Here is a 17,145-nt window from a genome sequence, read left to right on the forward strand (position 1 = left end):
TTTTATTGTCCATCTCTGATTGTCCTTGAGAAGTTGATGATGAGCCACCTCTTGAATCATTACAATGCGTATGGTGAAGGTATTCCCATTGTGCTGTTAGGAAGGAAAAGTGTGAATCAAGTGAGAACCTTTGCACACTATTTGAAAGTATGGTTAAGAATCAATCATATGTTTGTGGGACTAGAATCATGTATAAACTCAGATCAGGTAAGAAAGGAAGATTTCCTTCTTAAAAGTAAATTAGTTGACCAGTTTATTTTTTTTTGGTCAGTCTGATAATACCAGGGTCACTTTCACTAATACCAAAGGTTTACTTCCAGATTTTAAAGATGAATTGAAATTCACAAATTGATGGTGGTATTTAAACTATGAAAGAAAAGCAAAATTTTGCAGATGCAGGAAATCTGAAACAAAAATGCTGAAGAAACTCAGCAGGTCTGGCAGTACTTATAGAGAGTGAAAGAGAATTAATACTTTGAGTCCAATAAATACTCTTCTTCAGAGTACCTGGGATGTGGGATCTGAAATTGTGCTCTCTGGGTTATTAGCTCAGGGGGATTGTCACTAGACTCTCACATGCCAGGCTGTGAGTCCAAAAAATGATTGTCAATAGGATGTCTTCTAATGGAGCCCATTACAACATTCGTACTCACTCCAACTAGAATCACTAATCATTAATCGCTTACTGAGCCCAGTTTGGATTAGTGAACACACACTAGGTACTAACACCGTGATTTTGTCAGGAAAGTTACTATTTTCTAACTTAAATCACCAATTGTGTTAGGGATTTGGGCTCTAGACACACTAATGTGAATGGCTGGAGTCACAGAGATACATCAGCACATTTGAGTCTAGACATGACACACGGAGACACATACATGTGTGTCTTTGAGTGCACTCTGAGATATATGGATATTCACATATGGACATAAAGACATTTTCAAATATGTAGACAGATACTTGTGCACAAACATGTACAGAGGGCACCTATCATTTATGCCGTGAGTGCATATTTTTTTTTCCTTACAATTGCATTTTTTTTCCTTTTTCTTTGCCTCTTCATAGAGATTAAATGACTGTAGACTAATGGGTGGCAGGGTTGAAAGTGGAATGAACAAGTATATAGCCCTGGTGATATAATGAGTTTGGGGCAGGGGTTGATGGAATAATTGCTTGTTTCCTACCTATTCATTTTAATCTTTTGCATGTAAGTACTCACATTGACACACAACATGTACATAGACACGTTAGCACATGTGTGGATTTACATAAAAAGCCATCCATACATGTAGACACCAACACATGGATTCAGCAGAGTCCTGGAGATAACCCTCTATTCATTGATTGGTGCCTGGCTAGTGGAAAGGATGAATTCTCTGTCACTCTAGTCAGGTTTGTCTCACTAACAATTCCTCTTTTCTTTCAGTTGCTGGAGGGTTTGAAAAGAGTAAATTTCACTCTTCACAATAACCTGATATATTTTGATGAAAATGGAAACCCTCCAATGGGCTATGAAATCATCTTGTGGGATACGCAAAATGAAAGCAGCCCCATGAAAGTGATTGGATCTTATAAACCAAACCCAGGTCAACTGATCATCAATGAGTCTCTAATCAAATGGAATTCTCCAACAGATTCGGTAAAGTATTCCTTTAATCTTGGAGTTCTTAAACTACAGTGAGCATAGTCTTTCATCTCCAACCCCAAACTTCAAGCATGGATTCTGCAGTTCACAATAATTAGTTTCAGTTTACATAGAGTCATACAGCACATAAACAGACCCTTCAGACTAACCCGTTCATGCCAAACATAATCCCAAACTAAACTAGCCCCACCTGCCTGCGCTTGGCCCATATCCCTCCAAAACTTTCCTATTCATGTACTTATCCAAATGACTTCTACATGTTGTAATTGTACCTGCGTTCACCACTTCCCCTGGAAGTTCATTCCAAGAGCGAACCACCCTCTGTGCAAAAAAATGACCCCATCATATCTTTTTAAAATCTCTCTCCTCTCACCTTAAAAATGAGCCCCCTATTCTTGAAATTCCCCATCCTAGGGAAAAGAAAACAACTTTAACTCGATTTATACCCCTCGTTATTTTATAAACTTCTGTAAGGTCACCTTTCAACCTCCAACGCTCCAGTGACAAAAGTCCTGGTCTATCCAGCCTTTCTTTATAACTCAAATCTTCCATACTCAGCAACATCTTCTGAAACCTCTCCAGCTTAATAATATCCTTCTTCTTCTTTTATTTGCAATGATCAGTTCAGTCTCTATACATGCAGGCATGGGTAGGCGTGAGTCTCAGACTACTCAGCTATCTAACTGTCAACGCTCACTTATGTAACAAAAATTTTCCAGCAACATGCACAGCGAATCATAAACATCAATCAGGAAATGGGAGAGCTGCTCCCCAAGGCCAGATAATGTTAAGCAAATTGTTGTAGCAGGCACCAAGCTATCAACAGTAAATGCAGAAGAGGCTGGAGAGGCCATCATAAACCCAAGTCAGAAGAGGGACTGGGAGTTGCAGGGAAAGAGAGAACTGAAGGAGATAGTTGAGGTGATTAGTGAGTTGCCAGGATTTGAAAGATCAATTTTCCAAGACTTTTCTGCAACCAACTCCTGAAGGAAAATCGTGGTAACAGAAAAAATAATGTGTAATTTGTTTTCATTGTCTTCAAACATTTTTGCTCATTCATTACAGAAGTACTGGGGATGGGTAAAATGACTGACAATTACGAATCTTTCAAATGTGCAATGAAGAGTGATTTTTTTAAACTTTGATCATTGGATGTGGGCACCACTGCTAAGGTCAGCATTTATTGCCCATCTCTAAGTGTCCATGACCCACCTTCTTGAACCACTGTGCTCTTTAAGGTGTAGGATTTTACTTCCCATTGTGAGGATGAATATATGGGATGGCCAATACTGTGAGTCCTGGGCCTGGGCTTTTGACAGCAAGTAGATCATGTGATGAAATCACCAGGAAAATGTCCAGCCAACGTAGGCCGGACACCAAATATGTAGCTGACACAGTGCATAATATGTCCTTCCTCTTCTACTGGCGTTAAAAACAAATTGGCAGTGAATGAAGAGCTAGGTATTGAGCTAATTCCTACCTCTTGTAAGGTGATGCTGAAATAAGACAGATAAACTATATATATATCTCATCTATTGATCTTCACCCAGGTTAGAGAATGACTACATGTTGATTTCTTTTACACAGCTCCCAATGTCAAATTGCTCCAGGGAATGTGATCTAGGCCAATGGAAAAAAAAGGACACCTTTCACAGCTGCTGCTTTGTCTGTGCAGATTGTCCTGCAGGAACCTTTGAAATGAACGATGGTGCGTCCAACTTCACAATTCTACTGAGACCTGAAGGAAGTTTTAGAAAAGGACATTCCTTCATGAATTAACAGTGCAATGGTAAAATGTATTAGAGGTGGAAAGCTAAAAGGAAGAAATTACAGCAGTCACTCATGGTAAATCAGTAACACAGTGGTTCACTAGTTAGCACGGCTGCCTCACAGCGCCAGGGACCCAGGCTTGATACCACTCTCGTGCAACTGTCTGGTGGACTTTGCACGTTCTCCCTGGGTCTGTGCGGGTTTCCTTTGGGTGCTCCAGTTTCCCCCAACAGTCTAAAGATGTGCAGGTTAGGTGGATTGGCCATGCTAAATTGACCTTAGTGACCAGAGATGCGCAGACTGAATAGGGTAGCCATGAGAAATGTAGTGTTACAGGGATGGGGTGGATCAGTGTGGACTTGATGGGCCAAATGGCCTGCTTCCGCACACATTTCCATGGAATTGTGATGATTCTACAAAGTTGGACTGAGTCAGAATGGCTAAACTGACATACTCTTACCCTAGTCAGAAAATTGTCCACAGTAACATAGAAAGGATGAATAGCCATAGCTCAGTAACTGTTCGAGGTACTTCTTTCTAATGAGGTGTTAAACTATGGCTCCATCCACTTAATCCTGTCATTTGGTTGGCTGCTAAAGATTCAAAGGAACTATTTAAAGAAAAACTGAGTGTATTATGGCAACATATCAGGAAAAACCAAGGATTTAATCTCAAACTTTGCTGAGTTGGCTAATTTCAGCTATTTGGCAGCACTATTTCTTGAGTGGTGAGTGTGAGGCTGTTTTGGGAGTATGTGTCCTAACTCCTGATTGCTGCCCACTGCCCCTCAATGGGAATATAACCTTATAGAGGCTGGTAAGGGTTGACTTTCTTTACCCAGTCTCAACATTATGTCCATGTCAAAGAATCACTATCTGAATTTGGTACTGTATACTGTATCCCAACAGCAGTCAGTACTCTAGGGTGCTACCTGAGCTTGACTTTGCTGTAGGGCTGCATTCCAACAGGAGTCAAAATGGTAAGCCTGTACCAAAAAAGAATTAGGGCTACATCCAAAAAGTCCTCATACTTTAGGGCTGCATGCCAACACATGCCCAGGATGGACAATGTGGCCAGGCAGTGGAAAAACGGAAAGATGACAGAAATAATGAAAACACACTGTCAATCAATTCCATACTTGCAGTCTTTTTGAAGAATCATTAGATTTTGGAAAAGTCCCAGAAGATTAAAAACCTGCCAATCTAATACCCTTGCTCAAAAAGTGAGAGAAACACAAACAGGGGCAACTATAGGCTGGTTAGCTTAACATCTGTCATTGAGAAAACATTCAAGTCTATTATATTCTACTGGTGCCCTTTTGTCTATCCTGTTTGTTACCTCCTCAAAGAATTCTAGTAAATTTGTCATGTGTGATTTCCCCTTCATGAAGCCATGTTGATTCTGCTTGATTATATTCTGTATTTTTAAATGCTTTGCTCTTACATCCGTTATAATAGACACTAACATTTTCCCAGTAACAGATGTTAAGCTAACTGGCCTGTTTTTTTGTCCCCTTCCCTTTTTAAATAATTGTGTTAAATTGGCTAAGACAGATTTTTAGTCACTGAAGGAATTGAGGGTATGGAGTAAAGGCAGGAGTGTAGAGTAGAGAATCATAAGATCAGCCATGATTGAATGGTGGAGCGTCTTAATTAACTGAATGGTCTACTTCTGCTCCTATGCCTCCTAGAACGTGCTGTCTTAACCTATGGAATTCTCTACCACTGAAGGCTGTGAAGGCAAAGTCACTGAATATGTTTAAGAAAGAAATGGATAGATTTCCAGAAGCTACACGTGTCAAGGGGTACAGGGAGACAAGGGGTACAGGAAGAATGTGGGAATATGGCGTTGCGATAAAGGGTCAGCTATGTTGTTGTTGAAGGGCAGAGCAGGTTTGATGGGCTGATTTGCCTACTTCTCCTACTTTCTATGCTGCACGCTGCTCATTGTGACATCTTCCTGCTCTGCATAGCTCCCTCTGCTGGTTGATACCTGTGTTTGTGCTATCAATGAAATCCAAGGCTTCCCAGAGTGGGCTTCAGGTCACAATATAACACCTTGGGATTATGAGCTCTTGAATAGCAATTGCCAGAATAAAGCTTCAACAGAACTGTGCCCCTGCTCTAATAGGCCTCCACTTTTATAACTGCCCCCTCACTGACATTGAGGTGTTGCTACAATTTTCAAGCCTTAAAATGGGGTCACCGTAGGAAAAGATTTTGTAAATACAGTGTATGCCATCTGGTACGATTTACCCCAAAGATGTTGGTGTGTATGCTGTGGAAGATTAGAAAGTCTGAGGGCTCTTGTAGCACCCAAAGAAACAGGTTTAACAAATCACAATTTCTCCCATTTGAATGAAGTCAAAGGTGTTTAGGAATTCAGGCATTTGCCCAGACTAATACTCTCAGGTGTAACATAAGGAAGTTAAGACTTGAAAGGGTTAACCAACATGATATTAAGCTCTACCCATGAGCAGATAAAGAACGTTCCTGGCAGGAACTAACCACATTGTTCAGTTGTACAGCTTCAAAAGTAGTAGGGTACGTACAGCTTGGCGTCTCAGAAAGGACTCTCATGTTTTTCAGACATAATGTAATTAGCTATTAAATACAATATAATTAACATATTTTGTTTATCAAGATAAGGCCTGCCTTCTGCTGAAGGTTGTTTTTGCTCATTCTCTCCCACTTGTTAATCAATCGCATGTGAGTGTTGCTGGCTGGAGCAGCATTTATTACCTGGTTCTAGTTGCCCTTGAGAAGGTGGTGGTGAGTTGCCCTCTTATTCTGCTCGGCTTTAGCAATGTAGACAAATATGAAGAAGAAGGATTGGTGGCAGTGAATCTACTCAAAGTATCCCACATGGTTCCAGTGGACATGAGTACAACATATACCATGCTGATAGAGGTGGTATCTGATAACATAGCTTCTAGGGCTGTCAGTGAACAGCTTACAGTTCACAGAATACTCAGGCACGTGATTTCCTGCAAGGAATGTTTAAAATGAAATTATATCATTTGAAATAATAACTGTTATATGAAGAAAGTGAAGAGACAGAACTGGAAGGTAATAGCTGCTGGCACAATGATGGCATTAATTCTTCTTTCGTAAAGCAACCTTTTGATAAATGTGACCCATTTCAGAGAGAGGGGGGCCACTACTGGATGCTCTAACCAGTTGTTGTTGTTGTTTTACAGAATGTGTGAACTGTTCCTTGCAGCAGTGGTCACCACAGAAGAGTTTTACCTGCTACGATCGGGCTGTGATTTACCTGCGGTGGGGCAGCAACATTTCCATCGCGCTGTCAGTGATGGCCAGTGCTGGACTTTTAACAATGGCTGGCATTACTCTGGTCTTTGTTGTTTACCTCAACAGTCCAGTTGTCAAGGCAGCAGGAGGGAGGCAGTGTTTCTTAATGCTGTTCACCTTGGCTTCTGGTTGCTGCAGTGTGTTCCTCTTCATCGGAAAGCCAAATGAGGTGACCTGCAGAGTGAGGTGGCCTCTCTTTACTGTGAGCTTCACAGTCTGTCTGGCATGTATTTTTGTCAGATCCTTTCAAATAGTCTGTATATTTAAAATGGCCACCAAGTTGCCTAAAGCCTGTGATTACTGGGTTAAATATAGCGGACAGTATGTGTTTGTGTTTGCAAGTACATCTATTTCGGCCATTGACTGTTTTGTGTGGATGGTCCAAGCACCGGTAGTGACAGTATCTAATTATAACCTTTCTCAAAAGGAAATATTCCCACTCTGCACTACTGACAACAATATCTCAATTTTCCTGTCAGGCTTTCTGTACAATGGGCTACTTGGTTGTCTCTGCTTTGTCTTTGCTTTCTTGGGAAAAGACTTGCCAAAGAATTACAATGAAGCGAAGTGTATCTCCTTCAGCATGGTACTGTACATTGCCTCCTGGTCTTGCTGCATTCTTGTCATCGTCTCAGGCTTCCAGCAGTATCTCCCCTTGGCCCAGGCTCTGGCTGCTCTGCTCAGCTTGTTTGGAATCCTGGTTGCTTATTTCCTCCCTAAGTGTTACATTATTCTGTTCAAACCTCAGTGCAACACAGCTGTATTCTTCCAAAGTTGTATCCAGGATTACACCAAAAACAGAGAGGTCTAGAGTGATGACGCTGTGGCTTTAAGGGGTGTGTTTTGTTCTGGTTTCTTTTAGAAAGAGATTGGGGGAGAGGTAACGAACAGTCTATGAGAAGGTAAACAACTTGTGAAGCCTTGGGGTTTTCTTAATGTTGGAACAATAGAGGCAGCCTGAATGGGTGTGATCTAACTCTCGCAGATCAAGGATTTTTAGTTAGCTTTCAGCAATTGCTGTTGTGGGCTTGAAGAAGTGGAAGCTATTTTTCTCTCGTTTGATTACAGCCAAAAGCTGGAGGTTCATTTCCTGGGCTGTTGGATTGCATGTGAGACAAAATCTGTTTTCTGAATTTGCCTTTTTGCCACAGGGAATGCTACCATTTTGGGACAGTTAATTACTAATAGTTACTGTATCTATTATTCTGTTAAGTTTTCCAATAGAGTTAAGTCATTCTAAGTTCTTCTTTCTTTTGTTGTATTTTAACTATTGTGTTAGAATAAACTGTGTTTTGCTTGAAGCCGAGTGGTTTGACCAGTCGAATTGCATCTGGAACACAGAACTTTATATTTGCCTTTGAAATAAGAAAATGTTAGGGAGAAGGCTAACTTCTTAAAATACTTTGAGAGATTCTGGTCTGGTCCATAACACCAGCAACCAAATCGTAGCATGGTTATAGTTGCTGAGTGGTGACCTGCTAAAGATTGGTATGTGGGATAGCAACTTATATTTGAATTAATGTTGAGATGATTATTTTAACTTTCCAATATTTTTTCTTCTGCTCCTAAAGATACAATTCCGAGGGCCTTGGCTCTGACTAGGTTCTGTTTTTTTCAGTCTCTCTCTCTCACTTTCTCTTTCTCTCATTCTTCCTTTAAATTATTTCATTCTTTCATTTTCTTGGTCACTCTTTTTCTGGCTAATGTTCCCCTTCTCTATTTCCAGTGAACACAAGGCATGTGAATAATCTCCCTTTTTCGGCACCAGGTACTTTCAGTCATTACTGGGGATGTTACAAAAAGCCATTCCACTGTTTCCTTGGCCCTTCAGTCTCTGTCTACCCCAATTACTTTAATGACCTGAAACTGTCAGTGCCTATTGAATGAGCTATTTGGTAGCAAAACTGATGGCATCATTAGAAAATGATTCAGTAACAGACTGGGTGACTCTGAAATCAGTTTAGCTGAATATATTTATTGACAGATTTAAAAACATCAAGAGGTATCTTTGGGGGCTTTAGTTACACACCAGCTGATCTGTAGAATGTTAAAGCATACTTTGCAGTTCTTTGTCATTTTGTTTCTAAGAAATTGAATAGCAGTTTTGTTTGTTTTGTGTAGTTTGATCATTGGTTATCAGATTGTGTTTCCCATCTCCTTACATTCAAGCTTTGGTTGAATTTTTGTTATTCCACTTTTTGGGTTGTAGATTAATCTGAATGCTTTAGTCTTAAATCAAAGTGTCCCAGTCAGTACTGCCTGAGAAACAGCCCTGCACAAACAGGACAGCTTGCAGCTTTTGGAAAGGTACATGTTGCAGAAAGCCTCAGAGCTGTAATTAAGGCAATCAATTATGGTTCTGGAACCATTCTCTACAAGACTTAATATTAAACCACCGTGAATATCAGAAAGTGACATAGTAATTTTGACCGCATAGTATCAGTGCACAATATGTTTTACTGAACACTGTTTGGACGTGATATACTGTCCTTTCACAAGGTGCTGCTGGACAGCAACAGTTCACTTTCTCTAGATTTATGGAGCTGATCTCGGTTTTCTTTTGACCTGATTCTGCTTTTGGATGGAATGTAATTCTCTGGTATTTGGTGACTCTCCAACACCTCTCCCAACCCAATGGATTACCTTCACCCATCACCCCTAGACACTTGCTACTTGGCTGGAAGCAGCATCATAGCTGAGCGCAGTTTGTATTTTCAATGTACAAAGCTTGTCATTTTAACTCTGTGATTGTGTAAAATGGGTTCTAGTAGTCCATTTCAGACCAATCTCCATTTGTATTTCTACTGATCTCTACTTCATTCATTCTGCAACAGGAATCATGGGCAATGTCTAAAGATTGGGAACAGTGGCTAATTTTCTGCTGCTCCAGTTCAGGCCAAATATTGCCCTTATTTCCAGTTCACATTTAAACCATTATACAAATCCTAAAGACACAGATGTGATAAAAACTTTTAATTTACAAAATTCATTCAATCTTAATAAATACAAAACTAATACAGTTAAAACTTAATTATAAATTAATATGTAAATATACAGAATAGAGATCATAAACCCTCAGCTGATAAGATCCTACTTGCACTGTATCAACTACATATCCACAATTGTGTTAAACATTAGTGTAAATGCACAGTGGATCCTGCCTTGGATTAATTGTTGTCTTCATTTTCTGATTCACTATCACTCTCCTGATAAAACGAGATTGTTGCCTGCACTGGGAAATTCGCCAACAAATGAGCTGCATCTTCATATAAATAATCAAACTGTTTTGATTTTGGCCAGAGAAGTCTATGCAAAAGAAGGAAGAATAGTGTTTCAATGTTCCACACCGTCTGATCTGGCCACATTTTCATTTCTAATGATAGTTGCTGATAAACCAGAGGAGGTTCCTCATTAGTTATCCTGTATTCCATGCCCTCAGATACCTTCAAGTTTAAACGCTCATCCTCATACATACTCTCGTTGCTGCTTCACAGCTGCACTGAAACTCTGTGCTTCTCTGACACTGGTCCCTTGAACATTTCTCCCTCACTTCCCCTTCCCTCCTGCTATCTCCTTCCCTGGCCCTCTCCCTCTCCCACTGCCCCCATGTTCCTCCTCTGAGAAACTCCTCCTCTGTCCTTCCCTCCATCTCTACTTTCCTTTCTCCCTCTCTCCTTTCTTCCCTGTCCCTTCTTCCCTCACCCTTTCTCCCTCTGTTATATTTTTACGCTATTCATAAAGAAATAAGGACAAATTGCTATGAGAATGTACATTGAGGGAGGCACATTCACTGTCGAACTGCAATCATGTGCCGAATAACAATTGATCAGCCTATTAGCTGCTTTGAGAGCTGAAATTCACTTGATGATGCTTTGAAATTTTGAGGCTACAGAATGATTATTCTAAACTTACAGGTGGCAGAACATATAATATTCTCTCGCTGTGCCTCCTGCGTTCCAGAGTCCTTCCCGACCTCCCACCTTCCTTTCTTCGCTCCTTCTCATCTACCCTTCCCTCTTTCTCACTTCCCTCCCCATCTCTCCTCCTTTCCTTCAACCATGTTTAGCGGCTATGATCACATACTCAGGAATTTCTTCCCCAAATCTTTCTGCCTGTTCCTCCTACATCATGATTCCCCTTAAAACCAGCTCCTGGCTCAAATGTTTGATCACCTCTCCAAAGATCTAGTTCACTGTCCATTTTACCCATTGCTCTCATTGAATTTTTTTCATGTTAAAAGTGCTTGAGCAATGCCAGTTACAACTGAAAATGGAAGGGATGGAGATGTAGATGACTGTCACCTTTTAGGCATTCATTTTGTCCTGAAGAAAATGAAATATAATAGTGGCAGAGAAATGTTCATTTTCCACTTCAGGCCCTTATTGTCAAACTTCCCACTTTGAGTACAACAAATTTTTAAAATATTTGCATTTAATTAGCACTTTTCACAACTTTGAAATGTCCCAAAGTGTTTATTTACTTTTTTGGATGTAGCCACTGTTGCTTTGGCAAAAATGTAGCAACCTGTTTGTCCATTGCAACATTCCATGAACAACAATGTAAGTATGAGCATGAAATTCAGAAAAAAAACGCTCCTCTCCCCACACTCTGAAACTTAGAAATTGCCCATTATATACTGACTTGAGGACTGTTGGGATGATATTTACAAAATGTGCTTCTTGATGAAACCTTGACCCTTTGTCACAAGTTTTAATTGACATTGCTAGTCAGTTCATTTGGGATGGGGCAGTTTAAACATGCCCTATCCCTCTCCCACCAAAGCCATAAGACCGGTAGGTTTGCTCCTCACCATTAGTGGAGCCTTGATGTGGTCGATCATGGAGGTCATGGCTGGATCTAACATTGCAATTCTACCAGGATTGGCCACACCAAGTGGATACTCAAAGCTTTGGTATCTTAAGTCAGACAGGAAGGGTGACAGGGGACAGAGGATCAGCATGTGTAGGTCTCGTGTCCCAGTGAGAGTCTTATTCTAGTGAGGAAGGAGACAAAGTAAGGGTTTGGAATAACAAAGTCACTTGGTCACTGATGCCCGTCATGTTTAAATTGGACACCAAATACATGCCCTCGACCGCATCTCTCGTGTTTCCCACACCTCAGCCCTCACACACCCTCCCCACAATAACAACAAAGACAGAATTCTCCTTGTCCTCACGTGTCACCCCATCAACCTTCGGATTCAACGCATCATCCTCTGCCACTTCCGCTACCTGCAATCTGACCCCACTACCAAGGACAACTTTCCCTCCTCACCCTTATCTGCCTTCTGGAGGGATCACTTCTCCATGACTCCCTTGTCCGCTCCACACTCCCCACTAGCCCCACCACCCCTGGCACTTTTCCCTGCAACCGCAGGAAGTGCTACACCTGCCCCTACACCTCCCCCACCGCTCACCCCCATTCCAGGCTCCAAGAAAACCTTCCACATTAAACAGATGTTCACCTGCACATCTGCTAATGTGGTATATTGTATCCACTATTCCCGATGTGGCCTTCTCTACATCGGGGAAACCAAGCGGAGGCTTGGAGACCACTTTGTAGAACGCCTACGCTCAGTTCGTGACAAATGACTACACCTCCCAATCGCGAACCACTTCAACTCCCCCTCCCACGCCTTGGACGACATGTCCATCCTGGGCCTCCTCCAGTGCCACAACAATGCAACCCGAAGGCTGGAGGAACAGCTCCTCATATTTCGCTTGGGAACCCTGCAGCCCAATGGTATCAATGTGGACTTCACAAGCTTCAAAATCTCCTCACCCTCAACCTCATCCCAAGACCAGCCCATCTTGTCCCTGCCTCACTGACCAAGCCCCCACCCCCACTTCCTACCTACTAGCCTCATCCCCACCTCCTTGACCTGTCCGTCTTCCCTCCCACCTACCCGCCCCTCCCTCCTCACTGACCAACCCCCATCCCAATTCCCTACCTACACTCACCTGTACTGGCTTCACCCCTGCCTCCTTGACCTGTCTGTCTTCTCTCCACCTATCTGCTCCTCTATCCACCTGCCATCATCGCCTCTCCCTCTCTCTATTTATTTCAGAGACCCCTTCCCCTCCCCCATTTCTGAAGAAGGGTCCAGACCCGAAATGTCAGCTTTCCTGCTCCTCTGATGCTGCCTGGCCTGCTGTGGTCATCCAGCTCTACACCTTGTTACCCCACATGCTAATCAGATATTTGTTTCTCACAATTCTTTCCTCCTGAAAAATCAGCAGCACAATTAAATTGCTGTGGTGTACTTACTTGACAGGGTGTCGGAATGTCGGGACTTTGTCAGCACTGGGTGTATGCCGAGTTTGCTCGCTCTCTGAGTCAGTCAACTGCAACAGAAAGGTTAGAACTTTGTGGCTGGAATAAATACCACATACTTTATACTAAAAACAAGAAGTGGTGGAAATACTCAGCATCTGTCAGCATAGAAACAGTGACTGGTTAACCTGAATCCAATTCCTTTTCAGAACCACATTCTTCATCTTTGCCACATAGAACAGAAAACATAGAACATAGCAGCGCAGTACAGGCCCTTCGGCCCTCGATGTTGCGTCGACCTGTGAAACCAATCTGAAGCCCATCTAACCTAAACTATTCCATTATCATCCACATGTTTATCCAATGACCATTTAAATGCCCTTAAAGTTGGCAAGTCTACTACTTTTGCAGGCAGGGCATTCCACACCCTTACTACTCTCTGAGTAAAGAACCTACCTCTGACATCTGTCCTATATCTATCACCCCTCAATTTAAAGCTATGTCCCCTCGTGCTAGCCATGAGGTTCTGACACTGTAGAGATATCCATCTGGGGCAAGACATGGAGTATTGCACACATACAGGGCATCACATACCCATACTGAGCACGACACAGCCGTTCTCCCTGGGTTTATGAGCTGTGCTTTAAGGAGGTGTACACAGCAGAGTTCCTGTGTGAACCCATGTGTTTGGAGTCTGGGATGAGCTAGCAGTGGTATTGAAGGAAGAAAGTGAGAGTACCGTTCTCACAGCCGCTCCCTACTGAGTAACAGCACAGCCAGGTCTCCTGGTTAGTGCTAGTCTCTGAATTACAGTGTGAACTAGATGACAATGTCCGTTCCTTATCACCATCCAGTCAGGCCCATCAGCTGATGATAGATTTTGACTCAGCCATGAGCCTCGTTCTGGTCAAATATCCACCGATGTTCACCATTCACAATGAAGGATTATCACTGGAAGGTGAGGTGTTTGAAAGCGGAAGATGTCGATGAAGAAGAAGCAGAAAAAGAAAGTATTGGAAGAGGCCAGTGTTAAATCCAGAGTTGTGACAGCAATGCACTGGTTAATGGAGAGAGAGAGAGAAAAACATATTGTGGAACCAAACTTACTATTGTCATCTGTCTTTGTTGTTCCCTTGCAATATCTTTGGGCGTGATTAGCCATGGTCTCCAAATACTGACGGCACTGTCAATAGTAACATAGCCAATAGGGTTAAGGAAGCATGGGACAGCAGGTTTGGAGAGTTCAGTACAATCAGAAACTTGTAAAGTCTACTTCAGTATGTGTACAAGAACTGCCAGAATTTGTACTACTTCAGTGTTGTTTTACTTATTCCCTCTTTATTCTTTCATGTGATGTAGGCTTCACTGGCAATACTGGCATGTGTTTCCTGCCTCTGGTTGTTCTTGAACTAAGGGGCTTGTTCAGCCATTTCAAAGGGCAATTAAGAGTCAACCACATTTCTGTGGGTCTGAAGTCATATATAAGGGAAAGGATGGCATCATGCTTGCTCAAATGAACATTAGTGAACTGGGTGTTTTTTTTTTAATCAACAAGCAATTAAAGTTGTCCTCATCACTATCACTGAGACAAGCTTTACAATTGCAGATTTATTAACTCAAACGAAATTCCACCAGCTGCTGTGGTTGCAATTGAAGCCATGTGTTACTAGACTACAGACAAAACCCTATGCCACCATCTTCCCATTCAACCATCTATTTGATAATTTACATGGTTTACATGGCTGGGCTCCTGAATCATCAACATGTTCTGAGTCTGAGCTGCCCCAAACCTTTGTCTGTGGCTCAGTGGTTTGCACTCTGGCCTTTTACTTGAACTCATGGGTTCAAGTCTCATAACTCAGTCTGACTCACCAAGTGGAAGAATTGAGGGAGGGCTGCACAGAAGTACTGTCTTTTGGATGAGATGTTATCACTTTGGAAAGAAAATGGCAGTTTTTACTGGTGTCCTGAATATTAACCAACATCACTGAGGCTGATTATCTGTTCAATCTCACATTCCTGTTTCTGGGGCTTTCTGTGCTCAAATTAATTTCCTACATTACAGAAGTGACTGCATGCCAACATTACTTCTTTGGCTGTAAAGTGCTTTAAGCCACCCTGGGGTTGAGGAAGCATGCATTATTTCCTTCATATTCATAAGGTACACGCATCAAAAGGACTGGTGTTACACTTCCAGGAAACTCTCACTGTAGCACAGACACCAGCTGGAGATTGGCTCCTCATGTAAACAATGGTTTGTTGCTGCTCCCCAATGGGCATAATCCTATCTAGTGGGGCTTTAACATGTCACCAGATTAGCAAATAGCAATTGTCACATGATAAACTATTCTCTACCATATCACCAGAGTCAAGCTGTTTTGTAACTTAAATTTACTGATGGTTCAGTTGTTAAGAACTGAGGTAACCAGAGCAGTTAATAGCAGCTTCATGGCTTTAATCCCTGTCCTGAGTTAGAATGACTTCCCATTCAAGGCATCACTTAGAAGTACTAGCACTGGACTGAGAACTCAAGAGGGGATTCATCCAGCTTTCTTGTTGGTCATTGTTAATGGATTCTTGCTGTACCTTGGGTCATGACAATTACAGAATCAGATAAACATTAGTAGGCCATTTAGCCCATCGAACCTATGCTGCCACTCACATAGTCTGTCACCATTCTGCACCTCAACTCCAATTACCCATTCTTGCTCCAATAGACTCCTTTCCCAACTTTTTGAGAGAGGGGATTCCAGATTTACATCATCCTGTGCACAGACGGCCCTTCTTCAGTGGAATCCTGAGTAACTCAACTCTGGTTTTAAGATTGTTCTGAACTCCAATCGCGGTTCACATTATGTTAAATTCTTCAATCGGTTCACCTCTCAACCGTCTTAAACTAAGAGAAACAAACCAAGGTTAACAAACCTGACCTCTAAATGTAACCCTTGAAAGCCTAGTGTAATTCTGGTGGATTGGGATAATCCCCTTCAACGACAACTATACACTTCCTGAGGTACTAACCCCAAACTGAAGACATGACTCTAAATGTAAAACTGCAGCATCACTTGCCCCTTTTTGTATTTCATCCTCTACAGATAAGGGTCATCCTTTTGCTAGGCTTTTTATTACTTCTTGCGCCTGTACTCGAATTTACAGTGATGTGGAACACCTAACTCTCGCTGCTCCTCTAAAGATCCCAAACTCTAGCTATTAAAGAAAATATCTGATTTGTTGTTGTATCATATTCCCATATATTGAACTCCACCTGCCAATTTTTCTTTACTCTGCTCACTGTGTCTCTCTCTCTCCGGGCGCCTATCAACTTGGCGTCATCAGAAACTTGGACATGAAGCTCTCTGCACCTTCATCTGAGTGAATCACTGATAATTCAGGGGAGGAGCGGGGATCCCTAGTACAGCCCCCTGTGGAGGGGAGCTGTAGCTTTCACATCTTACTGAACAGACTAATACGTAAAATAGAGATATAAATCTCCCTCAGCACTGCTCACAGACACCACCCACAGCTCAGAGAGAAGACAGAGAGGGTATTCGCTTGCAGAAGGGGGGCCCCCTTGGGTAACTTTGTTCAACTCAGCCTCAACTGCAGTCCGGTCGATGCTATCACACACAGACTACAGCAAACCAAACGCTTTCGGGCTTCCCTCTCGGTGGCGCTGGGAGTCCTACCTTGGTCCCCCCGGGTACTGACCACTGGGACAGTGCAGACAGGGACATAGCCGGCTCCGGGCTCCTGACGCTCCATTCCCCTCCATCTGGGATGATACCTCACTGGCTGTGGGGCTGGTATTCCCCAGCGGCGGCTGCTGCTACTTTCCTGGGATCAGATGGGAATCGGATTGAGCCTGTGTTGTTGCTCTGTCCTTTTATCCAGAGCCTACCCCCATCGCAGACTCGCTGTGGAAGCGGATAGGCTGCTGGCTCGGGGTTTTCCCTTGCGATGAATTCAGTGGTTGACCTGCTTGTGTCAACAATGAGGGTAAGGGGGCCAAATGCTGGCCGCTGTGGGCCTCAGCTCCAGGCTTTCGACATCCCCTGCAGAAAGCAGGAGGGAGAGTGTCAGGCAGCAGGGGCGTGGAGGGGGCTGGGGATGGCTCCAGACTGTCACCTCTTGACACACTTTCCCACC

At 42.6% G+C, this 17,145-nt stretch overlaps 2 protein-coding genes across 3 annotated transcripts; one reads left to right on the forward strand and one right to left on the reverse strand.

Moving 5' to 3' along the window:
* The first annotated feature begins 1,524 nt into the window (after window positions 1-1,524).
* Window positions 1,525-7,712, forward strand: LOC109914808 (taste receptor type 1 member 1-like). 2 transcript variants are annotated; one of them, XM_048613277.1, is made up of 2 exons: window positions 1,525-1,639; window positions 6,615-7,712. In XM_048613277.1, the coding sequence occupies exons 1-2, from the start codon at window positions 1,618-1,620 to the stop codon at window positions 7,535-7,537; spliced, it is 945 nt and encodes a 314-aa protein (XP_048469234.1). In that variant the 5' UTR covers window positions 1,525-1,617; the 3' UTR covers window positions 7,538-7,712. The 2 variants fall into 2 exon arrangements, 1 of the variants encoding a protein (XP_048469234.1); XR_007264983.1 differs by lacking the exon at window positions 6,615-7,712 and adding an exon at window positions 3,233-3,337 and having other exon boundaries at window positions 1,566-1,639.
* Window positions 7,713-9,881: 2,169 nt separating this feature from the next.
* LOC125486232 (protein ripply1-like) lies at window positions 9,882-16,788 on the reverse strand. Its single transcript, XM_048612865.1, has 4 exons — window positions 16,686-16,788; window positions 14,107-14,182; window positions 12,994-13,070; window positions 9,882-10,032 (listed from the first exon to the last, which is right to left on the reverse strand). Exons 1-4 carry the CDS (start codon window positions 16,769-16,771, stop codon window positions 9,894-9,896), a joined length of 378 nt encoding a protein of 125 aa, XP_048468822.1. The 5' UTR covers window positions 16,772-16,788; the 3' UTR covers window positions 9,882-9,893.
* Window positions 16,789-17,145: the final 357 nt, after the last annotated feature.

The sequence above is a fragment of the Rhincodon typus genome, chromosome 27 (genome assembly GCF_021869965.1).
Source record: "Rhincodon typus isolate 14 chromosome 27, sRhiTyp1.1, whole genome shotgun sequence".
NCBI classification, from domain to species: Eukaryota; Metazoa; Chordata; class Chondrichthyes; order Orectolobiformes; family Rhincodontidae; genus Rhincodon; species Rhincodon typus.